A 26,345-nucleotide genomic window follows, 5' to 3' on the forward strand; every position below is an offset into this window, starting at 1 on the left:
GCTCTGTTTTTTATCAGCTTCCGTGGACCCTTCAACCACCCTATTTAGGAATCAAGTCATTGGTGTGGCTGAAGCCCTACCTGAGGGCGGGGTTTCCCAGGAAGGGCTGGATGCGGCATTCTAATGCCCAGGGCAGCTGTCTCCACTCCTGGCTGCCCCAGTTTCCAGCCCCCCGAAGTCCCCTGGATGGGCCCAGGGCGGCCCTGGCGGGGAAGGGTGACAGCTGCGTTCTCTGCTGCAGCTGGAAGACCACGAGTACAAGCCTTTGGATCCTAAAGACATCCGCCTGCCACCTCCTATGCCACCCAGCGAGAGGCTGCTGGCGGCTGTGGAGGCCTTCTACAGCCCACCCTCCCATGACAGGCCCCGGAACAGGTATGGGGCTCTGGGAGACCAGGCACTGGGACTGGTGATGGGAGGGGAAGCCCCGTCCTCTCCCCTGGTCTGTCTTCCCTGAGTTTGATTCACGAGAAAGACTCCTAACCGTCACCCCTTCTGCCCAGGTGGTGTGAGCCCAGGTGAGGAAATGTCACAGTTAGGAGAGTCCATTTCTCCCCCAGCTTGTGTGTCACACATACAATGACCTTTGATAGGGGCTTTTCTGATTGAGTTACCTTAGAACTAGAACACAGTTCAGGTGTGGTGTGTTTCAGAGGCAGCACTGGGTTTTGTCACCAGTCCTTCCTAGAATCCTTTCCCCCAACGGCCTCATCACTTTAGCTAATAGCGTCTCCTGCCCTGTGTCAGACCACAGGCCTGTCTGCCTCAACGTCAGTGCTCCCTGTCCCCGGTTAGAGTAATGCTAAGATCCCCTCAGCTATTTGGAAAGGCATGGGAGCCCATCCAGCCTCTCCACCTCTCAGAGACAGCCTGGTTCCTCTTCCAAGAAGGGGCAGCCCCACTGGTTTTGGTGCTGGGCACCTGCTCAGTGTCCTGAGGGAGAGAGGGAAGGCTTGTCAGGTGGGGCTTGTTCCTGCAGAGGGAGGCTGGCATTCACACAGGTAACCCCCGTGTCTTACAGTGAAGGCTGGGAGCAGAACGGCCTCTATGAGTTCTTCCGAGCAAAAATGCGGGCCCGCAGGAGGAAAGGCCAGGAGAAGAGGAACAGGTGAGAGCACACGTGCCACCCGCGTGGAGGCCAGGCCTCCGCCGCGCATCTTGTCCTAGGTCAGTCCTGCCTTTGCCGACAGGCATGCTGTGGTGTCACACCCAACTCTGGCAGAGGAAGATCGGTTTTGGCCTCTGCCCTGGATCTGGGGTCTGTACCCCATGATACAAGTGCTGTGCGCCACTGGAGCTGTTCCCCACAAGGCCAAAGTTAAAACATTAGCACAGGAGAGAAGTTTGCCATCATGTGTATTTAACCCTGAGGTGAAAGGCTTGTCTGCGCCTGATTGGGCACAGTAGGGCTGCTAGAAGGAGTGGGCACAACCTTTGGAGGGGCCAGGAGCACCTGGGGCTCCAGCTCACCAGGTCTCTCTCCACAGCGGACCCTCGAGGTCTCGGAGCAGATCCAAAAGCCGAGGGCGATCTTCCTCCCGCTCCAACTCGAGGTCCTCCAAGTCGTCTGGCTCATACTCCAGGTCAAGGTCTCGTTCCTGCTCCCGCTCCTACTCCCGCTCCCGATCCAGGTAGGCAGGGCCCACCTCTGGGGATGCCAGGCTGGAAGCTCCCGGGGTCTGTGGCTGCCACGTTGACCCACCTGCTCTCCCCTGATTCCACAGGAGCCGCAGCCGCTCCCGCTCTTCACGAAGCCGCTCCCGCTCCCGCTCTCGCTCCCGCTCCAAGTCCTATTCCCCAGGAAGGAGACGTCGATCACGGTCCCGGAGCCCCACCCCGCCGTAAGATTTCTGTCTTAACTGTCAAATGACCTCTGGTAGCACTGGAAACCTCTGATACTTTGCTGTGAATGTTGAATGGTGTCCTTAGAAGACGCACTCACGGTGGCCTCGGCTGAGGCGGCACCTCGGGGCCCTGAGCACTAGCTCGGTGACGGTGGCACTTCGTCTCACACCTCGCTCTTACCTCCACAGTCACGTTGTAAAGCCTGAGACGGTGGCTGGGCTCTGTTTTCTAACCATTTTATGGGTTCAGTGTGGCCTGCCCTTGCCGCTGCGCGAGGCAGGGCCATCTTAGGGAGCCCCCTTATCTGGTCGGCGAAGAGGACAAAGAAGAAGGCTTAGAGACACGGAACAGTGTGTGTGTGTCCATCACGCTGGTGACCATTTATATAAGCTACACGCTGTAACATTCTAAGTTTTCATTCCAATAAATGTATCAGCTCCTTTTTAAAAGACGTAACTGTCTTAATTTTAGTTCCTCGGCTGGTCTGGGTTCTAATTCAGCACCTCCCATACCTGACTCAAGGCTCGGGGAAGAGAACAAAGGACATCAGATGCTGGTGAAAATGGGTAAGATTCCTAGAAGGACCAAACAGTCTGCTCTGGGTGTTCGCAGCTGGGGGTGATGGAGTCATAGAAAGTTCCAGCTCAAGGCCAGAACCTCTAGAAAGGGTGAACCTGCAGGGATTTTACTGGGCCTTCTTTCTTCCCTCATTAGTCTTAGGTTTATAAACCGCATGCCTGCATGTTCAGCTCCCCACACGCGCTCCCATTTAACTTCATGTCAGGTTAAGTGCCCAGTTTCGGCTTCCTTGGTATGTTGTAACCACCCCTCCCTTTCTTCCTAAGGCTGGAGTGGATCCGGTGGCCTTGGCGCGAAAGAGCAAGGGATCCAGGACCCCATCAAGGGCGGGGACGTCCGGGATAAGTGGGACCAGTACAAGGGTGTGGGCGTGGCTCTGGATGACCCCTACGAGAACTACCGCAGGAACAAGAGTTACTCCTTCATCGCCCGCATGAAGGCCAGGGACGAGTGCAAGTAGGAGCGGCGCGGGCAGAGAACCACGTCAGTGGCTGGCCGCCGGCAGCGCGGGCCTCGGACTCTTGGCTTATTGGCAGTGGAAGATGGAAGGGACACCTCAGTTCTCACACGGTCTCCATCTGTGGGGAGTGACGGAAGAGGAGGAAGACTTAAGCAGGCCTTGTGACCGGTGCCATGCTTGATGGCACGGAGGCCCAGGCCCTACCTGCAGACCAGCTCTAAAGTAGAAGCCGGATTCACCAGGAGATGCCCAGCCAACTTGGCCACGAGCTCATTTCCCTTGACGGTGAAGCAAGAAACACGAAGCCTCTGGCTAAGAATTCTTGATGTCCAGAGGATCAGCTATCTAGCATCTTCCCCTCAGACCCAAGCCTCTTAAACCAGTGGGAGTGTGTGGAGGAGGGGCCCTGAGCACGCACACTCCCCACCCACCCAGGACTGGGTGCGAGGGGCCAGCCTCCCACCCTCTCCCATCAGTTGTGTCATGAGAAGGCTCAGGCCAGGTGCTGGTACTGCTCACTCTTTAAAAATGGAAAAACAGCCTTTTTGATTTGCAAAGTTAAACAGGGTTTTCATTTTTACTCCAAATGGTTTAGTTTTAGAAAAAAAAGAATACTGATCCAGGCTGATCCCCAGTGAGATAATTTGAAACCTGATTCCTCTGAGACATGCTGGTCCTTAGTTCAGTTGTTTTAGCTGTTTTGAGTTTTTGTTTTTTGAATGTTAGCCATTTGCTGTTACCCACAGAAACAGAAGGTTCTAAGGAAACAGAGCTGAGGCATCTTCGGGTGTCCGAACGAGGACGCTCTTGGAGAACCTGTACCCTTAGTGTCTCTACTTGTATTTTTCACTTAGAGGAACCCCCACACCAGCACTCACGTGCGACGGCCCATTCGCATCCAGAGTGTGGAGAGCCACCACCGGCCCTGCCTCCTGCTCTTGTCACTTCCTTTGCCTGCCCCCAGCCACCCCCACAGGGAGGTGAGGCTGGACGGAGCCACCTTTGCCGGGAGCCACTGGGTGACCACCCAGGATCGGCCGCACTTGGCATCCGCGGGCAGCTTGGTGCGGTGCCGTTTACTTGTACAGAAACATTTTTGAAAAATTCTTTTCAATAAGATGCAAAATCCTCTCCAACTTTTCAACCTGATGTGATAAAATATTTGATTTTGTTCTAGATTTCCTGTAGCTGTGAATTGTTCAAACGTGTCTGATTCAGGATAAAATGTTAAACACGTGTTGTTAACAATTTCTTGTGGATTTTACTGTTTTGCCTTCGAATAAAGACCTTTTTTTAAAGACCTTCTCCTCTATGAGTTTAAGTCAGAAGCGCGCTCAGGCTGAGGAGGGAGGAGGTGCATCCTGAGTGCAGATCTTGTCTGAGTTGCCGAGTTGGGTCAGAAACTCTGCCCTGGCGTCTCACAGGAGTCCCCAGCAGGGATACTTGGCCCTGTTTCCTCATTAGTAAAGGGGGCTTCTCACCCCCGTCATCTACCTCAGCTTCTTGGGAAGCCGGCACTTGGCCAGCTGGAGCCACTCTGCATGCCTCTAAACAGGTTGGCATCCTCTGTCTTGCCATGAGTGGTGACACCTCTACCTGAGGTTCCATCTCCATCAGCCTGTTGTGCGTCCTCTCGGGGGCCAGCACATCGAGGAACCAGGGGCCTGGGAGGGCTCACCTACTCACAGCAAGAAAAGGCTGGAGCTGGGATTCCACTCAGGTGAGTCCTGGGAGAGGCCCCCCTGAGTGTCCCCTGGGAACTAATGTGTGGGCATCTCAGTCGGCCCACAGCCAAGACTCACAAGTCTGTCTCACCTGCTAGCATTCACAGCTCCTTCTTCACCTCCTCCAGTGCCTCCTCCATGGTCAGCGGAGTGGGCCTATGTTGTCTGATGTACTGTGGGGCAGAAGACATGGGGAAGCCGTCACCACTGCAGCCTCAGACTGTTGAGGCTCTGGGTGCTGGAGAGCCTGTCCCCAGGGTCTAGCAAAAAATGATGGGATGCCAGGTGGCAGTGCTGTGGGAACAAGAGGGGAGGTGAGCCCGGGCAGGCTCTGGGCAGGTACCCTGAAGGGGAAGAGGGGCTGCGTTGGGGGTGGGGCTACCAGGGGTGCCCTCTGAGCACACAGGGGAGAAGGGCTTGGGTGCCACACTCAGGACATGAGCCTAGAGCAGACAGCAGGCAGTCACTGTAGGCTGTAGGCAGGTGACATGCTCAGATCGCTGCATCCAATCACCTAATGTACAGCCAGCAGAAACAAAGTTAAAGGGCCCCACAGAGGCGCAGTCAGCCAAGTCCAGAATGTGGGAAACCACTGGACAACCTGTTTTCTTCCGACCAATAAACTGCAAGGAAACAAAAGAGATGGGGCAGGGGGGCAGACCTGTAGAGCAGTGGTTCTCAAAGTGGGTCCCCGGTGGGCCTGTGAGAGTAGTGTCCACTCCCAGGCCTGCCCTGCTGCCATCACGACCTTGGTGTTCGGGCCTGAGGGGGTCTGACACTGCTCAGGGCTGAGAACCACTGCTTTAGATTGGGAGGCTCAAAAGACACCAAACAATCTTGATGTATGACTTTGGAGACTAACGACAAAAACAGGAACAAAATGTAGAGCTTTTATGAAATGAGTGGAAATTTACTATTTAATGATATTAAACGTTAATTTGGTTTTGGTATTATAATGGTATTGTGACTTAGAGTTCTTATTTTTAAGAAATATATACTGAAATATTGATAAAATGATACAAATCATTTAGAACAATTCATATATTGTGATGCCATTTCTGTAAAGAAATACTTATAAATAATACTATACCTATTCTATTTATTTTATACTTTGATATATAATGTACATATACCTAATGGTTTATATCTTATGTAGGAAAAATCTAAAGAATATAATGTTATGGAGGAATTGACAAATTCCATATCCAATAAAATTATTATAAAATAATATTTTTTTGTAATCAGAAAAAAATTAATTTGGGGGAGGAGTTCCCGTCATGGTGCAGTGGTTAACGAATCCGACTAGGAACCATGAGGTTGTAGGTTCAATCCCTGCCCTTGCTCAGTGGGTTAAGGATCCGGTGTTGCCATGAGCTGTGGTGTAGGTCACAGACACGGCTTGGATCCCGCATTGCTGTGGCTCTGGCGTAGGCCGGTGGCTAGAGCTCCGATTCAACCCCTAGCCTGAGAACCTCCATATGCCGTGGGAGCGGCCCAAGAAAATGGCAAAAAGACTAATTAATTAATTTTGGGGACATTCCCTGGTGGCCTAGCAGTTAAGGATCTGGCATTGACACTGCAGCAGCTCAGGTCACTGCTGTGGCGTGGGTTTGATCCCTGGACTGGAAAATTTTGCACGCCGTGGGCATGGCCAAAAAAATAAAATAAAAATAAATTTTTGGAGGGAAAAAGAGACATAGGTGAGTGTGATGTACCTTGAGCTTTAGCCCTCAGGACTGAGAGAGACCTCGCCCAGTGGCCCTCAGGAAGGGGCTTTGGAGACCCTCACTGAGGAGGTCACCTTTGGTCGGAGGTCACAGAGAGCCTAGGTTGCCGCTGGCGCTTAGTGCCCACCCCATACCAGCCCTGGTCACAGACAAGGACAGAACAAGACTCCTTCCATTAGGACTGAAAGCAGCCGGTTCCCAGCATCCCTGCTGCCCCAGGCTAAGCATGGGAAGCCCCCTGCCCTCTCTCCCATGAAGGGGCAGCTGTGCCATGGTCACCTCTTTGGTTTCCTCCAGGGTGTGGTAGTGGAACGAGTCCCGGTCCAGGGAGTGCAGGAGGGACGCGTGTAGGTGCCGGCTGGCCTCGATGAACTGCTGCGTCAGGTTCAGCTGCTGCTTCAGCATGTCATTGAGTGCAAACACGGCCGGGCTGTATGCTGTCAGGGCTGCAACAGTTCCCCATCAGTCAGTAGCCTGGCCCCTGGCCCCTGACAGTCCCTGTACCCCTCAAGGGCCCTGTAGCCACCGCCCCCTCAGCTGTGTCAGGATGCTCTCTGCAGGTGCGGCCACCTTCGGAAGCCATGAAGGCCTGGCCTGTTATGTGCCTATCTCTACTCAGCAATACAAGAACTGCTTTTCACTGACATGTGTGGCTCCCCAGAGCTGCCTGTGTGGGACACTCAGCTCCCAGGAAGAACCAGAACGCTCAGGCTGAGCGTCCAACACAAGGAAAGGCCAGTAAAACTGCACCCACATGGTGCAAATCTAACACTCCTGAACCGTATGATTAAAAGAAGGGATGAGGAGGGAGTTCCTTCATGGCGCACGGAAACAAATCCAACTAGTATCCATGAGGACACGGGTTCAATCCCTGGTGTCACTCAGTGGGTTAAGGATCTGGCATTGTCACGAGCTGTGGTGTAGGTTGCAGATGCAGCTCAGATCCCGCATTACTGCACAGTAGCTGTAGCTGATTCTAACCCCTGGCCTGGGAACGTCCATATGCCATGGCTGCAGCCCTAAAATAAGCGAAAAAAAAATAAAAATAAAAATGGGGAAGAGGATTTCTCATTGTAGCTCAGTGGGTTAAGGACCCGACATTGTGAGGATGCAGGTTCGATCCCTGGCCTTGCTCAGTGGGTTAAGGATCCAGCATTGCTGCAAGCTGCATCATAGGTTGCAGATGCTTCTCAGATCTCGAATTGCTGTGGCTGTGGTGTAGGCCTGCAGCTCTGATTCAGCCCCTGGCGTGGGAGCTTCCATATGCCATAGGTGTGGCTGTAAAAAGAAAAAAAGAGTGGGGGGGAGAAGATGCTGTTCCCTGGTAGCTCATCAGGTTAAGTATCCAGTGTTTTCACTACTGTGGCTTAGGTCGATGCTGTGGCATGGTTCGATCCCTAGCCCTGGAACTTCCGTGTGCCACGGGTGCAGCCAAAAGGTAACAATAAGGAAGAGGGTACATTTTTACATTACACATTTTTAAACATGTACTTAAAATATTTTAGAATTTAAAATGCAATTAAAATATAATTTTTATATAAAAATACAATTTAAAATAACTTCAACTGTTAAAAATGATTATTTATTAAGACTACATAGTAGGGGAAGTTCCTTGGTGGTCTAGTGGGTAAGACTTGGTGCTTTCACCACTGCAGCCCAGTTCAGGCTCTGGTCTGGGATCTGACATCAAGCCACGGCATGCCATGGTCAAAAAAAAAAAAACAAAAAAACTAAACAAAACAATGCTATATAGTAACTGGGAAAAATCTTGAGGTTAATATTAAGTTTTTTAAAAAGGGGAGTTCCCACTGTGGCACAGTGGATTAAAGATCTGGTGCTGGCTCTGTGACAGCTCACATTGCTGCTAAGGCATGGGTTCAATCCCCAGCCTGGTGCAGTGGGTTAAGGATCCCACATTGCCACAGCTGTGGCATAGGTTGCAGCTGGAGCTCAGATTCGATCCCTGGCCTAGGAATTTCCATGTGCAGTGTGTGCAGCCAAAAAATAAATAAATAAATACATAAAGGATGACTTTTTTTTTTTTAAAGGATATAAACTCCGTACTGGCTAAGTGTCTCCCAGAGAAAAACAGCTATGGATTCTGGACCAAAAATGCTCAAAGGGGAACACACAAAATAAAAATAGCCCTGTTGGGGTGGAAGGCTCACAGGTGTCTTACTGGTAACCTGCTGATGTTTAGTCCAGCATCAGCGTCATTTTGCAAGACAGATAATTGCCCTCAGACATTGTTGTCCGGGGTCCCAGGAATTGTGGCAGTTTCCTGAGACTGTAACGATGCCCACCAGCAGATTCCCTGAACCTAATGCTAAAGGAGGCACCACACCTCCAAGGGTGGGCATGAAGTTGCAGGTAAAATGTCCCTTTCACTGACAGGACTCACAAGTTGAGCTGGTCTGTTACCTTCTATGGCGTCTGCACTGATGACATGACTGGCGATGGGTGCAGGATCCACGTAGGCGCCTCCCAGGGCTGGCCCGATGGCCGCCACACTGGCCGCTGTCCCAAGGAAAAAGGAGGAGGGGTGAGTGGACAAGATGCAGAGCAAAGACTTTCTCATCAATGATATGACCTTTGAAATAAGATAGTGAATCTGTCCTTTTCTCTTTCTGAATGTGATGGCCACCCTCCTTGCTTTTTTAACCTCTTACCCTTTTAAAATTTCCCCAAACCTGCCTCCGTCTTTCTGGTAGGTTCACTATGTTCAACATACAGCTCAGGTGAGCTGGCTGAAGTGGTCACTGAAGCTCAGGGCAGCTGATGAGTGTGGCATCGTGCCCCCTTCCCCAGCTCTTCCCTCCGCAACCATTTGAGGGCTTTGGAATGTTCCCTGACTGTAACAAGCTGGTTTCGTTAGGCTGCCTTTTTTCTTCCTCCTTTCCATGTCAGGACTCGTCTAGGAAATCAGCACCACCAATGTTTTACAAAAGGATCTCTTTAAATTGCAAAAACGGAGTTCCCTGGTGGCTCAGCAGGTTAAGTAGCCAGCATTATCCCTGCTGTGGCTTGGCTCACTGCTGTGGCTCAGGTTCCATCCCTGGCTCAGGAACCTCCACATGGTGCGGCTGTGATGCCTCTCCAAATGCTATTTGCGGCAACATGGATGGACCTAGAGATTATCAAACTAAGTGAAATAACTCAGAGAAAGACAAATACCATATATTACATGTGGAATCTAAAATATGGCACAAATGAACCCATCTACAGAACAGAAACAGACTCACAGACATAGAGAACAGACTTGTGGTTGCCAAGGTTGATGGAGGAGGGATGGATTGGGAGTTGGGGGTTAGCAGAAGCAAACTATTACATACAGAATGGATAAACAGCAAGGTCCTACTGTATAGCAAAGAGAACTATATTCAGAGTTCCCATCGTGGCGCAGTGGAAACGAATCCAACTAGGAACCATGAGGTTGAGGATTCAATCCCTGGCCTCGCTTAGCGGGTCAAGGATCCAGTGTTGCCATGAGCTGTGGTGTAGGTCGCAGACGCGGCTTGGATCTGGCATTGCTGTGGCTGTGGTGTAGGCTCCAGCTGCAGGTCCAATTCAACCCCTAACCTGGGAATTTCCATATGCCACAGGTGCAACCCTAAAAAAGAGAAGAAGAAAAAAAAAGTGACCTCTCTGTCCAGAACGGCCAGGATGCTGGGGACAAGAGAAATACCTGGAAAGCTGCACCAGCCACTATGAGCAGTGCCTGCCACACCCCAGAAGAGAACCCTCCAAAACCCGAGTTTGGACAACCAGCTAAACAAGTGACACGGCAGCCCCTGGACCCCCCAGGCTGGGGCCCCATGAGTCACCTGAACACTCACTGTCCTGGAAGGTGGCTCCTGTCTCAGCACTGCCCCCAGCTCACCCCAGGCACAGCTGACATGTGGAGCACATCACTCTGTGGTGGGGCTGTCCTGGCCACTGCAGCATGTTAGGCAGCACCCCTGGCGTCTACCCATAGACTGTCTGTCTGTCACTCAGACCTTGCCAATGTCCTCTGGGGCCGAGATCACCCCAGCTGAGAACCACTGCCTTTGTCTTTGGTTCTGAAACTTTTCAGAGTGTTTTAGAGCTTGGAAGACAGTGGGAAGACAGGGAACCTTGCCCTCTTCAGTGGAAGAGGAGATAGAGTGCTAGGCTCCCCACGGCTAGTTAATGACAACAGCTCAGACCTCCTGGCTCTGGTGCTTGTCACTGCAGCCAGGCCCCCTCCTCCCTCCTCAGAGCTTCAGGCCGTCACTCTTACCCTTAGTCCACTGGTAGGTGAAGGCAGGATCAGGGGTCTGCACAGCCGTCTCCTTCACCATGACTCTTGCAACACCCCTGGTCCGCTTATTCCGAGACTTGGGTGTTGGTGGAGGAAGGGCTGTCTCCAGACTTGCAGAAAACTCAGACCGAGTGGCCAGCGTCCTGTCAGGAGACTCCTCAGAATGGGCCGTCAACTCAGACGCTGTCGTTGGATTAGAGGATTTTTCAAAATCTTCCGAGTAAGCCAAGCTCTCGGAGCTGGCCAGAGGTTCCTGTGACATGGGCCCTGGGCTAGAAATACCCTTGGACCCAGCGGACAAGGCCGACCGCTCACTCAGGTGCTCAGAGACCTCATTTCCAGAGGAAGGGCTCCCTACCCAGGGGCTTCGGCTGGATGCCTTTTCCCTCTGACCATCTTTCTAAAACAAAGGATGGCAGAGGTAACTGAAGGTATCCTGGAACAAGCAACACACTCAAAATACTGCTGCATTAGAATGAAAGCACCCCACAACCACCTGGGGCCTGGCAAGTGAGGGTCCACTCTGGGCAGTATTTGGGCAGGCCAAGTACCGTGGACCCTTCAGCCCAGGACACATGTGTAGGTGGCACATGGGTGGAATTAGCTAAAGCGTCATTATTCTGCATTATTAAAACACGTATTGGGAGTTCCTATTGTGGATCAGTGGAAACAAACCTGACTAGTATCCTTGAGGATGCAGGCTCGATCCCTGGCCTTGCTCAGTGGGTTAAGGATCTGGCGTTGCTGCAAACTGCAGTGGAGGTCACAAACAAGGCTTGGATCCCGTGTTGCTATGGCTGTGGTGTAGCTGGCAGCTGCAGCTCCAATTCAGCCCCTAGCCAGGGAACCTCCACATACCACGGTACAGCCCTAAAAAAAAATGCATTGATTATGAGGCAGTTACTAATATGGCCAGAATCCCCATGGGACACTGGAACAAGAAGAGGTCAGTGCAGGTATTATGGTGGGGAGGTCTCAGTGGGACCTGCTTTCACTGTTGGCTACATTAAGTAGCTCGATTACATTCTAACAAAATCAAGGTCTCACCCGTGGCACACAGAGATTTGAGATCCAAATATTCTTTGCATGGAGGCCATCCTGTACATTGCCAAACAATAAGCAGCATCCCTGGCTACCACCAACTCAATGTCAGTAGCACCCTGCACCCTAGTCACAATGACCACAATGTCACCAGATGTGGCCAAGTGTCCCCAGGGGGCGCAATCACCCCCAGGTGAGAACTACCGACTTAGTCATGATGGTTGCAAGCCTTTCTATCTAAAGACCTGCAATGATAAATCAGTTCATTGTACTTACTTTCTGTTCAAAGTCTGGTTTCTCACTGACAGCTGGAGACAGATCATCAAGGGATAAAATGTTTATTCTAAAATCTGTAATGAAAAATGCAACATGACAATATTGACTCATTTATTTACTCCAGAGCCTACTATCACTTGTAGGCACCAGGCTAAATGCTAGGGACAGGAAGCTTGGAAGGCATGCCATGCCTGTTTTCAGAAAGCTTGCCCAGGGGTCTGAGTGCTTTTTCTTTTCTGAAGGACTAGGGAGTGACTATTTTTGGCTTTTCGGACTAGTCTGTCTGTTACAGTTGCTCAGCTCTGCTCTTATGATTCAAAAACCGCCACAAGTCATGTGTAAATGAATGGGCATGGCTGTGTCCCAATAAAACTTTGTTTATAAAAATGGGCCTCCTCGCCCCTGGCCTAGACAGAAGAGCAGATGATCACAGTGCCAGGAAGGAGGCGCAGTGACAAGGATGCACAAGGTCCCCTCCTCTGAGGAGAGGCACCTTGTCCTAAGTTCTCATTTACAGAGAGTTAAGGGCACAGGAGCTCAGGTGAACAACTGCTCTGTGGGGCCAGCTGGCCAGTCACCAGCACCCAAGTGCTGGGCGGCCACTCAGGAGCAGGAATGCTCAGCCCAGGCCTGGTGCCCCAGCAGATTTCTGCCCATTCAATCTGTGAGCCCGCCATTGGCAGTGTCAGCAGGGCCTCTACCATTGGCCCAGTTCAAGACCCTGAAGCACAGAGGTTGTATGTGTGTGTTGGAAGGCGGGGGAAGGGGGATGTGTGTGGATTGGAGCTGTGCTCCTGCCTGCATGGCCTCAAAACCCAAGCAGAGGGAGTTCCTGTAGTAGCTCAGCAGGTTAAGAATCCAACATAGTGTCCATGAAGATGTGGGTTCAATCCCTGGCCTCGCTCTGTGGATTAAGGATCCAGCATTGCAGCAAGCTGCAGCGTAGATCACAGAAGCAGTTCAGATCTGGCATTGCTGTAACTGTGACACAAGCCTCAGCAGCAGCTCTGATTCGACCCCTAGCCCAGGAACTTCCTTATGCCAATGGTGCGGCTGTAAAAAGAAAAGAACTCAAGCAGGTACATGATCCAACCATGGCTGATCTGGGAGGGGGGCCCAGGGCCCCTAGGGGCTTCCTCAAAACAGGAAGGGGACAGTAAGCAGGAGCAGACGGGAGCGGGGCCCTCTGGACAGGTGGTGAGCAAGAGAGAAAAAGGGTGGGCCACCCACGCTCTCTGGAAAGGTCGGCTGAGTGAAGCACCACCACATGCCAGGCAGCCTGACATGGGATCATATCAAAGCCCACACATGACACTAGCGCTAGGGGCTCCTCCCGCCCACCTCCCAACTCCTCTGACATTGCCAGTCACCACAGTGCCGTGGGACAGGTAGATCCAGAGATAACGTTCATGGACCAAGGCATCCGAGCCAGCTTAGGCAAAGGCACCACAGAAGACTGTGGACTAGCCCTTAGGAACAGTGTTGGTGCTGGCTGAGAAATAACATTATTGTCACATCAGCCGACACTGACATGCACTTTTACTGTGAAGCAGGACCCACTGAGGCCTCCACGGGCACCAGCTCACTGACACAATTCTGCCTCACCTCACAGATGAGGAACCCGAGGCACACAGAACCCTGGACTGCTTGACCAGTAAGGACATCCACCCCAGGTATGTTAAACCCCCAACTCAGGCTGGTACTCCCCACTCCCAGCTGCCTGCCTCCCTTGAGGCTGCACCAGGATGAGGGAAGGGGGGGTCTGGGCACCAAGGGGCCTCTCTGGGCCAGTGGCAAGGGCTGAGGGGCAGCCCAGCAGGGCAAGAAGCCAGGTCTGGCACCTGCCCCACCAGCTACACCCACCTTCTCATCCACACCGGCCAGGCTGGCAAGGACGCCCACTCACCAGTCCCTTGGGCCCAAAGATCCGAGCCAGTGTTGGCAAGGCGCCAAGTGGCATCCAGCAGATGGCAGGCCCTGAGGCTGCCACATCACTGGAGTCCATCCCCCAGCCTTCTCTGACCCTCATGAGACCACCTTGGTTGGCGGTGCACTTCCTCCCGGCCCCACACCCAGTGGTACTTTGGCACCTTGAATATTTGAGCTGCAGGAATCTGAGACACAGCGGGGGCTGCAAGGGCTCCCTGACCCTCTCCCCTGAAGCAGGTCGTTAGACCTTCACGTAAGACGTGCTTTCCCTCCACCCAGAGGAAAGGAGCATCCTCACGCTCAAGATGGAGGGACACAGAGCGATCCTAACCCCAAGTAGCACACTACTACTCCCCTTAGCTCATATCCTCTTGTCTATCACATTTTCTCCCAATTTTCCACTCCTCATCAAACTTACCATGAGGCGTGACCGTTTCATTTCCTTACGAAGGCTCTTATGTCACATAAAACTTACATTACATATTTATCACATATTTATTTAACATCTGAATGCTTGGAGTTCCTGTTGTGGCACAGCAGAAATGGATCTGACTAGGAACCATGAGGTTGCGGGTTCGATCCCTGGCCTCGCTCAGTCAGTTAAGGATCCGACGTTGCCATGAGCTGTGCTGTAGGTCACAGATGTGGCTCGGATCTGGCATTGTTGTAGCTGTGACGTAGTCCGGCAGCAACAGCTTCAATCAGACCCCTAGCCTAGGATCCTCCATATGCCGCAGGTGAGGCCCTCAAAAGATAAAAGACAAAAAAAAAAAAAAAAAAAAACCCAAACCAAAAAACTGAATGCTTTTCTCCCGTTAATTTGCTTCTTCTTTTTTTTTTTTTTTTTCTTTTTGGCTATGCCGGCATATAGACGTTCCTGGACCAGGGATGGAATCCAAGCTGCAGCTAGACCTGTGCCAAAGCTGCATCCACGCCAGATTCTTAGCCCACTACACTGGGCTGGGGGTTGAACCTGTGCTGCCACAGAGACCACAAAGATCCTTAACCCACTATGCCATAACAGGAACTTCTAACCTGTCTTTTGTTAAACAGCCCCAGCTGAAAACCTGAAAGTCACAAGGAACAGCTATTTGTCCTTCCCTACAACTGATTCACAGGCTACTGATCGTCCAGCACCTGGGGGCAGGGGTGCGTCTAATTGTCATCAAATTCCTGACATGCTGGATCCTTAACCTGCTGAACCACAGGAGAACTTCAGTCACAAATATTTTTATTATTTGAACATCATTCAACATGATTTTTATTTTAATATTGTACGTATTTAAGAAAGAGCAGAAAGGGGAGTTCCCGTTTTGGTTCAGTGGAACCGAATCTGACTAGCATCCATGAGGAGGCAGGTTTGATCCCTGACCTCGCTCAGTGGGTTAAGGATCCAGCATTGCCGTGAGCTGTGGTGTAGGTTGCAGATGTAGCTCGGATCCTGCATTGCTGTGGCTGTGGTGTAGGCCGGCAGCTACAGCTCCGATTCGACCCTTAGCCTGGGAACCTGCATATGCCACGGATGCAGCCCTAAAAAGACAAAAGACCAAAAAAAAAAAAAGAAAGAAAAAGAAAAGAAAGAACAGAAAAGTTGTTCTCTTGTGGCAGAGTGGGTTCAGGATGCACACTGTCACTACAGCAACTTGGGTCACTGCTGTGGCATGGGTTGCATCCCTGTTCTGGAAACTTCCACATGCTGAAGGTACAGCCTTCCCACCCCCAAAAGTGACTGGCTAGAGATTTGTTTCATTTTCTGAATTTAAAAAGGAAAGGAGGAGTTCCCATAGCAGCTCAGCGGAAACAAATCAGACTAGTATCCATGAGGACACAGGTTCCATCCCTGGCCTTGCTCAATGGGTTAAGGATCCAGCATTGCTGTGAGCTGCGGTGTGGGTCACAGGTGCAGCTCAGATCTCGAGTTGCTGTGGCTGTGGTGTCAGCCTGCAGCTGTAGCGCAGATTAGATCCCTAGCCTGGGAACCTCCATATGCCGTGGGTGCAGGCCTAAAAAGACAAAAAAAATTTTTTTAAATATAAAGGAAAGGAAAGGAGTTCCCTGGTGGGTCAGTGGGTTAAGGATCTGGCATTGTTGCTGTTGTGGCTTGGGTTGCTGCTATGGCACAGGTTCAATCCCTAGCCTGGGGAGCTTCTGCATACCAAAAAGAAAAAGAAAAAAAGAAAAAAAGGAAGGGAGGCAAATTCCTCTTTCACAACAAGAAAAACTGAGTTGCCTTTCTCATCCACATGTCTCGAGAAGGATTTTTTTTTTTTTTTTTTTGCTCTGTCACTGGGCAACATTACCAGATGAAGGCTTTAAAGACAGAACAAAAATCTGACTTGGCTCCTTGACTAGGAAAGATCAGGAAGCCGAGGGAGTGACTGGTACTCCTCATGACAATACCCTGTGACACCACACTGGGGACCCTAAAGGCAGACCTGCCCTTCCTTCCCGGGGTTACCGTTTAGGCTGTCATCAGCAGCTGCTGAGGGAGACTCCGCCAGAGGCCCAGCCTCACTCCATCTGGGTGGGGATGAGAGCTTGCCGTCCCCGACTGTCGAAGGCAATGACTTCGGAAAGGTGCCGGGAGTGGAAATCGATGCCTTGTGGGGGGCTGTGTCATCTGAAATGTGAGTCTGTGGGGGACAATTTCTCGAGCCAGCGCTGTGAAGGATCCCATCGGCTGACTCTGAGGTTGGCACACGTGATGTCCAAAATGGCTTTGAGCTGGAAAGGTCCTTACTGGGCAGTGAAAGGACTCTCGGTTGAGTTGGGGTCTGATCCTACTTTGGAGGAAATTAAGTGAAATTACCAAATGTACGACACATCTGTCCTTATCATTGGACACCACGGCTGGTGGGAAGCATGAGACTAAGTCCTTGGTGATCAAACAATTATCCTTCTCTGCCCCAATCTCTCCTCTCCCCACATTTCTGGAAGTCAAGGTACAACATTTAGACAAGCTAACACTGAGATTAGAAATACTCCACAAGGGAGTTCCCTGGTGGTCTAGTGGTTACGCTTTCACTGCTGCAGACTGGGTTCAATCCCTGCTCTGGGAACCCAGGCCCCACATCAAGCTATTGCATGCCATGGCCAAAAAAATTAAAAAGAAAAAAACATACTCCACAAATAATTAGGAATATCACTTTGCTTTCAAATACATACCGTTAATTACACATTTTCTAAACCAGGTTCCCTTAGTACGTGATCTATGACAACCTGGATCTTCAACAGAGTCAAAGTCAATATACAGATTTTTCCCTTTTAGAATGCAACCTTCCTAGAGTACCCAGGTGGCACAGTAGGTTAAGGATCTGGTGTTGTCACTGCTGTGGCGCAGGTTCAATCCCTGGCCCCATAACTTCTATATGCTTTGGGCATGGCCAAAAGGAAAGAAATCTTTAAAAGATTAAAAACAAAACAAAACAAAACAAGACCAATGGAGTTCGTGTTGCAGCTCAGCAGTAATGAACCCAACTTGTATCCATGAGGATGTGGGTTCAATCCCTGGCCTTGCTTGGTGGGTTAAGGATCCAGCATTGCCATGAGCTGTGGTGTAGGTCACGGACAAGGATTGGATCCCATTTGCTGTGGCTACAGCTGTGATTTTCCCCCTAGCCTGGGAACTTCCATATGCCATGGGTATGGCCCTAAATAGACTAAAATAAATTAATTAATTTAAAAAAACCTACAACTTTCCCATCACTTCACACGCATAGGATGGCTATGACAAAAAACAAAAAACAAAACCAAAAAACCCCCCGGAAAACAAATGTGGGCGAGAATGTAGAGAAACTGGAGTCCTCATACACTGCTGATGGGAAACAGTTCATCTGTTCCACAACAAGTTAAACATAGAATTACTATAGGATGCAGCAATTCCACTCCTAGGTATAGACCCAAAAGAACTGAAAACAGGGACTCAGATACTTGTACACTAGTCACAATCACCAAAAGGTGGAAACAACCCAAATGCCTATCAATAGATGAATGGATAAACCAAATGTGGTCCATCCATACGATGGAATAATATTCAGCCGTAAAAAGGAATGAAGCACTGATACACGCTCCAATGTGAGTGAACCTCGAAAAAATCATGCTGAGGGGAAGAAACCAGACACAAAAGGCCAGGTGTTGTCTGATTCCGTATGATTCTATTACATGAAATGTCTAGAACAGGCAAACCCACAGAGACAGAAAGGAGATAGTGACTATTAGGTTCTAGGGAAGGGAGAAACAGAAGTGATACTAGGTAAGGGTTTCCTTTGGGGATGATGATACTGTTTTGGCATGAGACAGAGCTGGTGGTTTGTGTAAGGCACTAAATGCCACTGGATTGTTATTAGATCAATTTTAGGTTATTTCACCCCAATTTTATTTATTTATTTTTTAATTTTGACCTTTTTTTTTTTTCTTTTTTAGCTATGGCATGCAGTGGCTTAACATGTGCCCTCAGTTCCCAGACCAGGGATTGAACCCGGACCACAGTGGTGAAAGTGCCGAGTCCTAACCACTAGACCACAAGGGAACTCCCACCTCAATTTTTAAAAAATGGAAAGGCAGCCTTCCCAAGTTAGTGATTATTGTGTGGTACAACTGACAAGTAGGCGAGGATCACCAATAGCAGTGATCACTGCTGGTGCTGTCATGTGGTGTATATAGCATAAGCTCAACATGTTGCAAAACTGTCTAATGTGTCCCAAATCCCGTCCCTTACAGAACAGACCAGGAATGGGTACCTATGATGGGCTGAAACCCAACCTTTCCTTTGCAAACACTTTCTCAAGTAGCTTATGAGTGATGGCTGCCATCAGAGTCTCTAGTGGGAGTTCCCTTGTGGTGCAGTATGTTAAGGATCTGGCATATCACTGCAGTGGCTTGGGTCGCTGCTGTGGCATGGGTTCTATCCCTGGGCCAGGAACTTCCACATGCCTTGGGCATAGCCAAAAAAAAAAAAACAAAAAAAAATTCTCTAGTGCTATGACATAAAGGTACAAATGCAAAACTTCTACTAAAAATAAATACAAGCAGGAGTTCCCTGGTGGCCTAGCAGATTTAGGATCCAGTGTTGTCACTATTGTGGCTCAGGTCACTGCTGTGGCATGGGTTTAATTTCTGGCTGGGGAATTTCCTCATGCCACAGGTGTGGTAAATAAATAAATAGATAGGGAGTTCCTGTCGTGGCGCAGTGGTTAACGAATCCGACTAGGAACCATGAGGTTGCAGGTTCGATCCCTGGCCTTGCTCAGTGGGTTAAGGATCTGGCGTTGCCATGAGCTGTGGTGTAAGTTGCAGACACAGCTCGGATCCTGCGTTGCTGTGGCTGTGGTGTAGGCTGGCGGCTACAGCTCCGATTGGACCCCTAGCCTGGGAACCTCCATATGCTGCAGGAGCGGCCCTAGAAAAGGCAAAAAGACTAAATAAATAAATAGATGGATAAATTGATAAATAGACAAATTAATAGACAGGAAGAACAGATAGATAGAATAGATAGGATAGATAGATAGAAAGAATAGATGGATAGGATAGATAGATAGAAAAAATAGATAGATAGGTAGATAGGTAAATAGATAGGTAGATAGGCAGGTGCAAATCTTACCGAGAACAGTTTTATTTGTTGTTCTTCACTGACCCTAGTGCTGGTGAAACCCTGATTTGTGGCTGTGTTTTTTTCTCTAGGAGACTCCATCAAGCTTCCCAGCAGCTCCTTCATTTCCTCCTCATCGCTGTCTGGAGAATCCAGTTTTCTAGGAGGTTTCTTTTCTTTGGGTGTTTGAAAATTCCTCTCTTTCCCAGCATGTGCTTTGGGGGATATCTTTTCAACAAGTGCTTCTCTCTTCTTTAGAAACTTACTGACCTTTCCACTGGGCTTGTCACCCTCAGAGACAGGAATTTCACGGGCCTGTGTCCAGGAGGTTTTGTCTGTGTTCTGTGAAGAAAGGTCACCCGGCCTCCTGGGGGGAATGTCGTCTGCTCCGCTAGGAAGCATGTCCTCAGAAGTCTTCAGGTCAGATTCCACGTGAGACAACGCCATCTGCACCTTCCGATTCCTGATCTTGCTTTCGATCTGGGCCAGCTTCGTGAGTGCAGCATTGGCCCTGACCTTTGAGGCCGTGGTCAGGGGTCTACCTGAGGAGGGCCAGGGCCCACTCCCCAGGACAGCGTTCTCTTTGGGGGATAAGTGTCTTTCACCCACAGTTTGGTTTCTTTTTAGAAATCTGCTCTGACTGAGTGCTATTTTGGTAAGACTTCGACTGATTCCCAAGTTCTGGATTTCTTCCATCTTTGAATCTTCCAAGGAAATATCACTGAAGTCACCAAAGATATTGTGCATGGGACGGCTGGGTTTTCTTATTGAAGCCATTCTAGGGAGTAAAGAAAGAAAACTTAGAATACCTGGTATTCATACAGTGCATTTAAATCCCTCATTGCCTCCTACCACCTGGGTGGGACTGCATCCCCTTTTCCCCCCTGGCCAGAGCCTCCCCTTCAAGCTTGATGATGACAATGAAAATAATAAGACACCTTGTATATTACCATTAAATTACCATTCAAGGCTAGGGTTTTTTTGTTTGTTTGTTTTTTTGTTTTTGTTTTTTGCTTTTTAGGGCTGCGCCTGCAGCATATGGAAGTTCCCAGGCTAGGGGCTGAATCAAAGCTACAGCTGCCAGCCTACACCACAGCCACAGCAATGCGAGATCCAAGCCTCATCTGAGACCTACCCCACAGCTCGCGGTAAGGCTGGATCCTCAACCCACTGAATGAGGCCAGGGATCGAACCCTCAACCTCATGGTTCCTAGTTGGATTCATTTCTGCTGCACCACAACGAGAACTCCCAAGGCCAGGTCTTAAGTGAAATATATTACATATTAAAGACGAGAGCCAGTGTTTCTCAGGCCCCGGCACTCAGCTCAGAGCTGCATTATCTCATTTAACCCTCACTTGAGCCAGATGGTTGTCATCCCCCTCATGCAGAGGAGGTGGAGGAAATGAAGGCCTCCCACAGGTTAGGTCACCAGGCCAGGGAGTAGCAGAGCCAAGTTCAAAGTTCGGGTCCAATTCCAAAGACCCCACTGGCCCCCATCATGCTTCATTGCCTCTCCAATTGCTCCATCTCCACTCAAGAGTCGGACCCCAAACTGGGTTTCAATGCCTTTATCCAAGTGTCCTCAGCTCTCTCAAAAAGAGTTGTTGAAATACAATCTGAATATGTAATGAGTTCCCTGGAAGTCTTATTTTACTTAAAGTGTGAGAACCACTGCCCTGGAAGCAGGAAGTGGGGCTGTGGATAGACATAGGCCCCTCACTAAATGTTGACTATGGGTTGCGTGGCATGTGCGTGCTGGTGTATGGTTTCCCGGGGAGAAGGGCCATAGTTTTCATCATATTCTCAGAGCTCCCATGTGCCCCTGCAAGAATATGAATGATCCACTGTATGAGCAAAGTTTCAAAAGATTTTAAAGAGTTTATAAAATGGAAAAATATGACATGGGTGAGTGTGAGTTTGCTGCAGCCCCCTTAACTAGGAACTTGGCAACAACAATGAAAATGTAAAATGCATAAACTGTGACCCCCACGATTCCTAGTCTGGGAATTTACCTGCTATTATGTTCTCAAACACACACAGAGATATGTGTTCAAGGAATGTCTTGGCAGCGTTGTTTGTGCTCATCGAAAATCTGAACCCATCCACAGAGGCCTGTGAAATCCAGATGACCACAGGCAGACAATGGAATACTATGCAGCTGTTAAAAAGAATGGGCACTCTGTGCATAGCCATGTCTCCAGCATAATGATCTCTGAGGCAGAAAAGACAAGATGCAGAACCACACTTTAGCTCCATACTGTTTGAATGTTTTAGCAAGGCCATGTGTAACTTTTATGTAAAAAAAAAATATTCACTGTGAGACCTAAAAAAGCCTATTTTTACCACTCTGTCCATTCAGAAAACAATCTTATTGGGATTGCCAGATTAAATACAGGACACCCAGTTATCTGAATTTCCAGATAAACAGCAAATAATTTTAAAAATATGTGACCGGGGGAGTTCCCGTCGTGGCGCAGTGGTTAACGAATCCGACTAGGAACCATGAGGTTGCGGGTTCGGTCCCTGCCCTTGCTCAGTGGGTTAACGATCCGGCGTTGCCGTGAGCTGTGATGTAGGTTGCAGACGCGGCTCGGATCCCGCATTGCTGTGGCTCTGGCGTAGGCCAGTGGCTACAGCTCCGATTCGACCCCTAGCCTGGGAACCTCCATATGCCGCGGGAGCGGCCCAAAGAAATAGCAAAAAGACAAAAAAAAAAAAAGTGACCTGAATATTTTTATACTAAAAGGTAATGTTCCAAATATTTTTAGACTAAAAAGTAGTATGTTCCAAATATTCTTATACTAAAAAACAATTTGTTGCTTACCTGAAATGGAAATTAAACTGGCTGCCCCATTTTTTTTTTTCTTTTTTAGGGCCCCACCTGCGGCATATGGAAGTTCCTGGGCAAAGGGTTGAATTGGAGCTGCACCTGCCACAGCCACAGCAATGCAGGATCCGAGCTGAGTCTGTGACCCAAACCACAGCTCGTAGCAATGCCGGATCCTTAACTCACTGAGCAGGGCCAGGGATCGAACCCACATCCTCTAGGGCACTATGTCGGGTTCTTAACCCACTGAGCCACAACAGGAACTCCTGGCTGTCCAGTATTTTGATTTATTAAATCTGGCAACCCTTTATCTTATGCACCTTTCAAAGCTGAGCTCAAACCTTTTAGGCAAGGTAAAACATTTAACCCAGCCCCTGAGATTCTGTACAAGAATGAATTATTTTTATTATTTTGCTGTCTGTTTCTCTGACCAGGGGGCTTGCTTGCTTTTCTCCATCTTAACCACCTTGCATACTAATAGTGCTCAGCAGAGGCCTGACCATAGTGGTCAATGAATGCAAAACCACACCCAACAGAAACAGTGCAGAATTCCTAGTCTGAGTGACCCTGGTCAAGATGTTTAACCACTTTGTGCCTCAGATTGCTCATTTATAAACAAGGAACAATAACTATTACCCTCATAAGATTCCCATGTTCAGTGTGGGGCATGGAACAGGCATACAATAAAATTTAGACAGTAGTAATAACTGTATCTGGATGACCTGCATAATGGGCTCACTTTCAGCTGGAAGGACGTGGTGAAGGGGAAGTAGAAAGAACTGAATAAACAGCCATCTTCGTTAATATTTTTATAACCGAGGCTCTCGAGATGACTCAGCCCACGCCATTCGGTGGGTCAGAGGGGAAGCCTGACTACCATGCCAGGTTTTCTGGCACCTAGTTCTTCTGAAATTTTCCCTAGGTTTAAAAATAAATCAATAATAATCAAAAGGGTAAACTTTATGTTATGTGTACTTTGCCACAACTAAAATAGATATATTTTAATTGAAGTATAGTTGACTTGCAATATTGTGTTTCAGACACAGATGTATTTTTAAAACACATAATTAAAAATAAACCAAGGAGTTCTTGGAGTGGCTCAGTGGAAATCAACCAGACTAGTATCCATGAGGATACAGGTTAGATCCCTGGCCTTGCTCAGTGGGTTAAGGATCTGGCGTTGCTGTGAGCTATGGTGTAGGTCACAGACATGGCTTGGATCTGGTGTTGCTCTGGCTATAGCTCCGATTCAACCCCCAGCCTGGGAACTTCCATACACCTTGGGTGTGGCCCCCCCCAAAAGAACTCAACTACTATCCATGAGGATTCAGGTTCAATCCCTGGCCTTGCTCAGTGGGTTAAGGATTCAGCATTGCCTCAAGCTGTGGTGTAGGTTGCAGATGCAGCTCGGATCCTGCATTGCTGTCAGCTGTACCTCCTATTCGACTGCTAGCCTGGGAATTTCCATATGCCATAGGTGTGGCCCCAAAAAGCAAAAAACAAAACAAAAACCCCCAAAACCAAAACAAACAGGCAAAAGATGTGAATAGATATTTCACCAAAAAAATATACAAATGACCAATAAGCACATGAAAAGATATTCAACATCACTAGCCATTAGGGAAGGTCAAATCAAAACCACTACAAGATACCACTTCACACCTACTAGGATGGCTATAATCAAAACTACAGATGGAGTTCTCTTGTGGCAGAGCGGATTAAGGCTCTGGTCACTGCCATGACGTAGGTTCCACCCCTGGCCTGGGAATTTCCAAATGGTGTGGGCGCAGACAAAAAAAGAAAAAAAAAAAAAGCCCACAGAAAATAACAAGTGTTGGTGAGGGTGTGAAGCAATTGCAACCTCCATACACCTTTGCAGGAGATTGTAAAATGATGCAGTTGCCAGTTTAGAAAACAGTCTGGTAGTTCCTCAGAAAGTTAAACATAGTTACCACATGATGCAGCAATTCCACTCCCATGTAACCCAAGATAACTGAAATGTAGGGAAATATTAATAGTATTTCTTATTTACAATAGACAAAAAGTGGAAATAACAACTAGTGAATGAATGAGAATTAAGTTCCATTCATAAACAAGATACTATAAAAAGTAAAAAAAGAATAACAAAAACAACAAATAACGATACACATATATGTCAAACACATCATACTAAGAGAAAGTAATCAGATGATGCAAAAAACCACACATCCCTCTGACTCCATTTACAAGGTGTGTTCAGAAAATGCAAATCTATAGACTCAGAAAGCCCATCAGTGGTTGCCTGGGACTGGGGGTGGTAACTGGGATGGACTGCAAAGGGGGAAGGAGAGATACATCTGGGGTGAGTGAAAAGTTCTAAAGCTGGATGGTGGTGCACCACTTGGTAAATTTATCAAAAATAATGGGAACTGTACGCTTATAAGGGATGATGTATGTAGATGAAATTATCAACAAAGTTGTTTAAAATAAGTAAATGAAAATTTGAAAACACGGGTGCCCCTCAGACCATCAAGCTCTTCCCCCTGGCCTGGAGCGACCCACACCAGACCATGCTCTCCAGTGTGCCCAGGTCCGGGAAATTGAGGTGTGAGGCGCTGCGACGCCCTCCCTCCGCCCAACCGGCCCAGCTCCGGAGAGCGGCCTATTTTCCCCCCAGCTGCTCCTCCGAGACCAGGCACCAAGCCTGACCACCGCCCAGCCAAACCCCGCCAACCTCCTCCCACGTAGTCCTTCCACGGAGGCCGCCACCGCTCTCGGCCGGACACTGAGGCTAGAGAGGACCGTTGCCCCCGGCAACGGGGCCAGGGAGAAAAAGACTACATCTCCCAGTGCGCCCTGCGCCAAGAGGGCCAATAGCGCTCCGTTACAATAGCCAGGCGTCGTGGGAGTGGTGGTTTGGGAGTGGGCCCGGCGTGCACCGCGCGCCGAGGTCCAATGGTCTCTCGGGTCACAATCGCGAGGCGTGACGGTAGTTGTAGTTCCGGGACGGGCCCGGCGCTCAGTGGAGACCTCGGCTCTAGGGGGCGGTTAGGAGAATTGGACGCGCACCCTCCATGGCTGCGGCTTGTGTCGCGCTCTGGGTAGTCTGTGTGCTGCGAGTGACGCTGGCCACTGTCTACTTCCAGGAGGAATTTCTAGATGGAGGTGAAGTGGCCACGCCATTAGTGGCGGGGGCTAAGCTCCCGCATACTCCGCTGCCCAACGCATGGCCCGAGTTGCCATCAGACCCCGGCCTGACACCGAGGGATTGGTGGTGGCAAAACCGCGAAGCCTGGAGGGCCCCATCACTCTCCCTACGATCCAGATGAACAATCTTCAGCACTAACTGGTGTTATTTCCGCTCCCACAGAGCGCTGGAGGAACCGATGGGTGCAGTCCAGCAATGACTCCCAATTTGGGCATTTTAGACTCTCGTCCGGGAAATTTTATGGTCATAAAGAGAAAGACAAAGGTTAGTGCAGGAATCGTGAGAAAATCAAGCTGAATAGTTACCCACCCACCCCCGCCCCCGCCATTACAACCTTTTAAGGTAGGTGTGGCACACCCCTAACACCCTTTTCACAGGTCGGAGAAACTAAGGCATGGGAAGGATCTTTACTTATTTATTTTTTGGCTGTCCGCGGTGTATGGAGTTCCTGGGCCAGGGACCATAGGACCTTGCAACTAGGGGCAGTTGCAACTTTTGGGGCAATGCCAGATTCTAATTCTTCTTCTTTTTGTTTTGTTTTGTTTTGTTTTTCATTTTTGACCGCCACGCGGGTATATGGCGTTCCTCACCCTCCCGGGATCAGATCCCAACTGCCCGGGATCAGATCCCAGCCGCTTTTGTGAGCCGCCTAAGCCACATCCGCCACATCGCGAGATCCTGAACCCACTGTGCCGGACAGCAGGATGGAAGCTGCGTCCTAGAGGCCCCTTCCCAAGAGGCCGCTGATCCCATTGTGCCACAGCAGAAACTCCAGTGCTGCATTCTTTAACCTACTGTGCTGAGCAGGAAATTGAACCTGCAGAGATGCTGCTGAGCCCATTGCACCACAGCAGGAACTCTTGGGAAGGGTTTTTTGGGG

The 26,345-nt window shown here is 49.5% G+C and overlaps 3 protein-coding genes across 5 annotated transcripts in view; 2 read left to right on the forward strand and 1 right to left on the reverse strand.

Moving 5' to 3' along the window:
* The window catches only part of CHERP (calcium homeostasis endoplasmic reticulum protein), a 20,430-nt gene extending 16,246 nt beyond the window's left edge, over positions 1-4,184 (forward strand). For both annotated transcript variants that reach the window (XM_047776699.1, XM_047776698.1), the window contains exons 12-17: positions 242-375; positions 1,022-1,108; positions 1,488-1,631; positions 1,725-1,841; positions 2,317-2,411; positions 2,691-4,184. In XM_047776699.1, the coding sequence (XP_047632655.1) occupies positions 242-375; positions 1,022-1,108; positions 1,488-1,631; positions 1,725-1,841; positions 2,317-2,411; positions 2,691-2,884 (771 nt within the window). In that variant the 3' untranslated portion in view covers positions 2,885-4,184. The remainder of the gene's footprint in view (positions 1-241; positions 376-1,021; positions 1,109-1,487; positions 1,632-1,724; positions 1,842-2,316; positions 2,412-2,690) is intronic.
* C4H19orf44 (chromosome 4 C19orf44 homolog) lies at positions 2,895-25,069 on the reverse strand. 2 transcript variants are annotated; one of them, XM_047776700.1, is made up of 9 exons: positions 24,992-25,069; positions 19,463-20,228; positions 16,322-16,643; positions 11,935-12,008; positions 10,597-11,017; positions 8,757-8,852; positions 6,615-6,781; positions 4,700-4,781; positions 2,895-3,002 (listed from the first exon to the last, which is right to left on the reverse strand). In XM_047776700.1, exons 2-8 carry the CDS (start codon positions 20,225-20,227, stop codon positions 4,710-4,712), a joined length of 1,917 nt encoding a protein of 638 aa, XP_047632656.1. In that variant the 5' UTR covers position 20,228; positions 24,992-25,069; the 3' UTR covers positions 2,895-3,002; positions 4,700-4,709. The 2 variants fall into 2 exon arrangements, with proteins under 2 accessions (XP_047632656.1, XP_047632657.1); XM_047776701.1 differs by lacking the exon at positions 24,992-25,069 and adding an exon at positions 21,464-21,670.
* Positions 25,070-25,269: 200 nt separating this feature from the next.
* Positions 25,270-26,345, forward strand: part of CALR3 (calreticulin 3) — a 32,142-nt gene continuing 31,066 nt past the window's right edge. Inside the window, exons 1-2 of the mRNA XM_047776702.1 lie at positions 25,270-25,422; positions 25,628-25,729. Of these exons, the coding sequence (XP_047632658.1) occupies positions 25,332-25,422; positions 25,628-25,729 (193 nt within the window). The 5' untranslated portion in view covers positions 25,270-25,331. The remainder of the gene's footprint in view (positions 25,423-25,627; positions 25,730-26,345) is intronic.

Source organism: Phacochoerus africanus, chromosome 4 (genome assembly GCF_016906955.1).
Source record: "Phacochoerus africanus isolate WHEZ1 chromosome 4, ROS_Pafr_v1, whole genome shotgun sequence".
NCBI classification, from domain to species: Eukaryota; Metazoa; Chordata; class Mammalia; order Artiodactyla; family Suidae; genus Phacochoerus; species Phacochoerus africanus.

What these genes read in the sequence shown, in the direction of transcription:
- C4H19orf44 (XM_047776700.1), bottom strand. Translation starts at nt 20,227, where the DNA reads ATGGCTTCAATAAGAAAACCCAGCCGTCCCATGCACAATATCTTTGGT. An exon ending in AACCAGACTTTGAACAGAAA is followed by an intron (nt 11,018 to 11,934) that starts GTAAGTACAATG and finishes CCTTTGTTTTAG; the next exon opens with AAAGATGGTCAGAGGGAAAA. An exon ending in CACCTACCAGTGGACTAAGG is followed by an intron (nt 8,853 to 10,596) that starts GTAAGAGTGACG and finishes TCCTTGGGACAG; the next exon opens with CGGCCAGTGTGGCGGCCATC.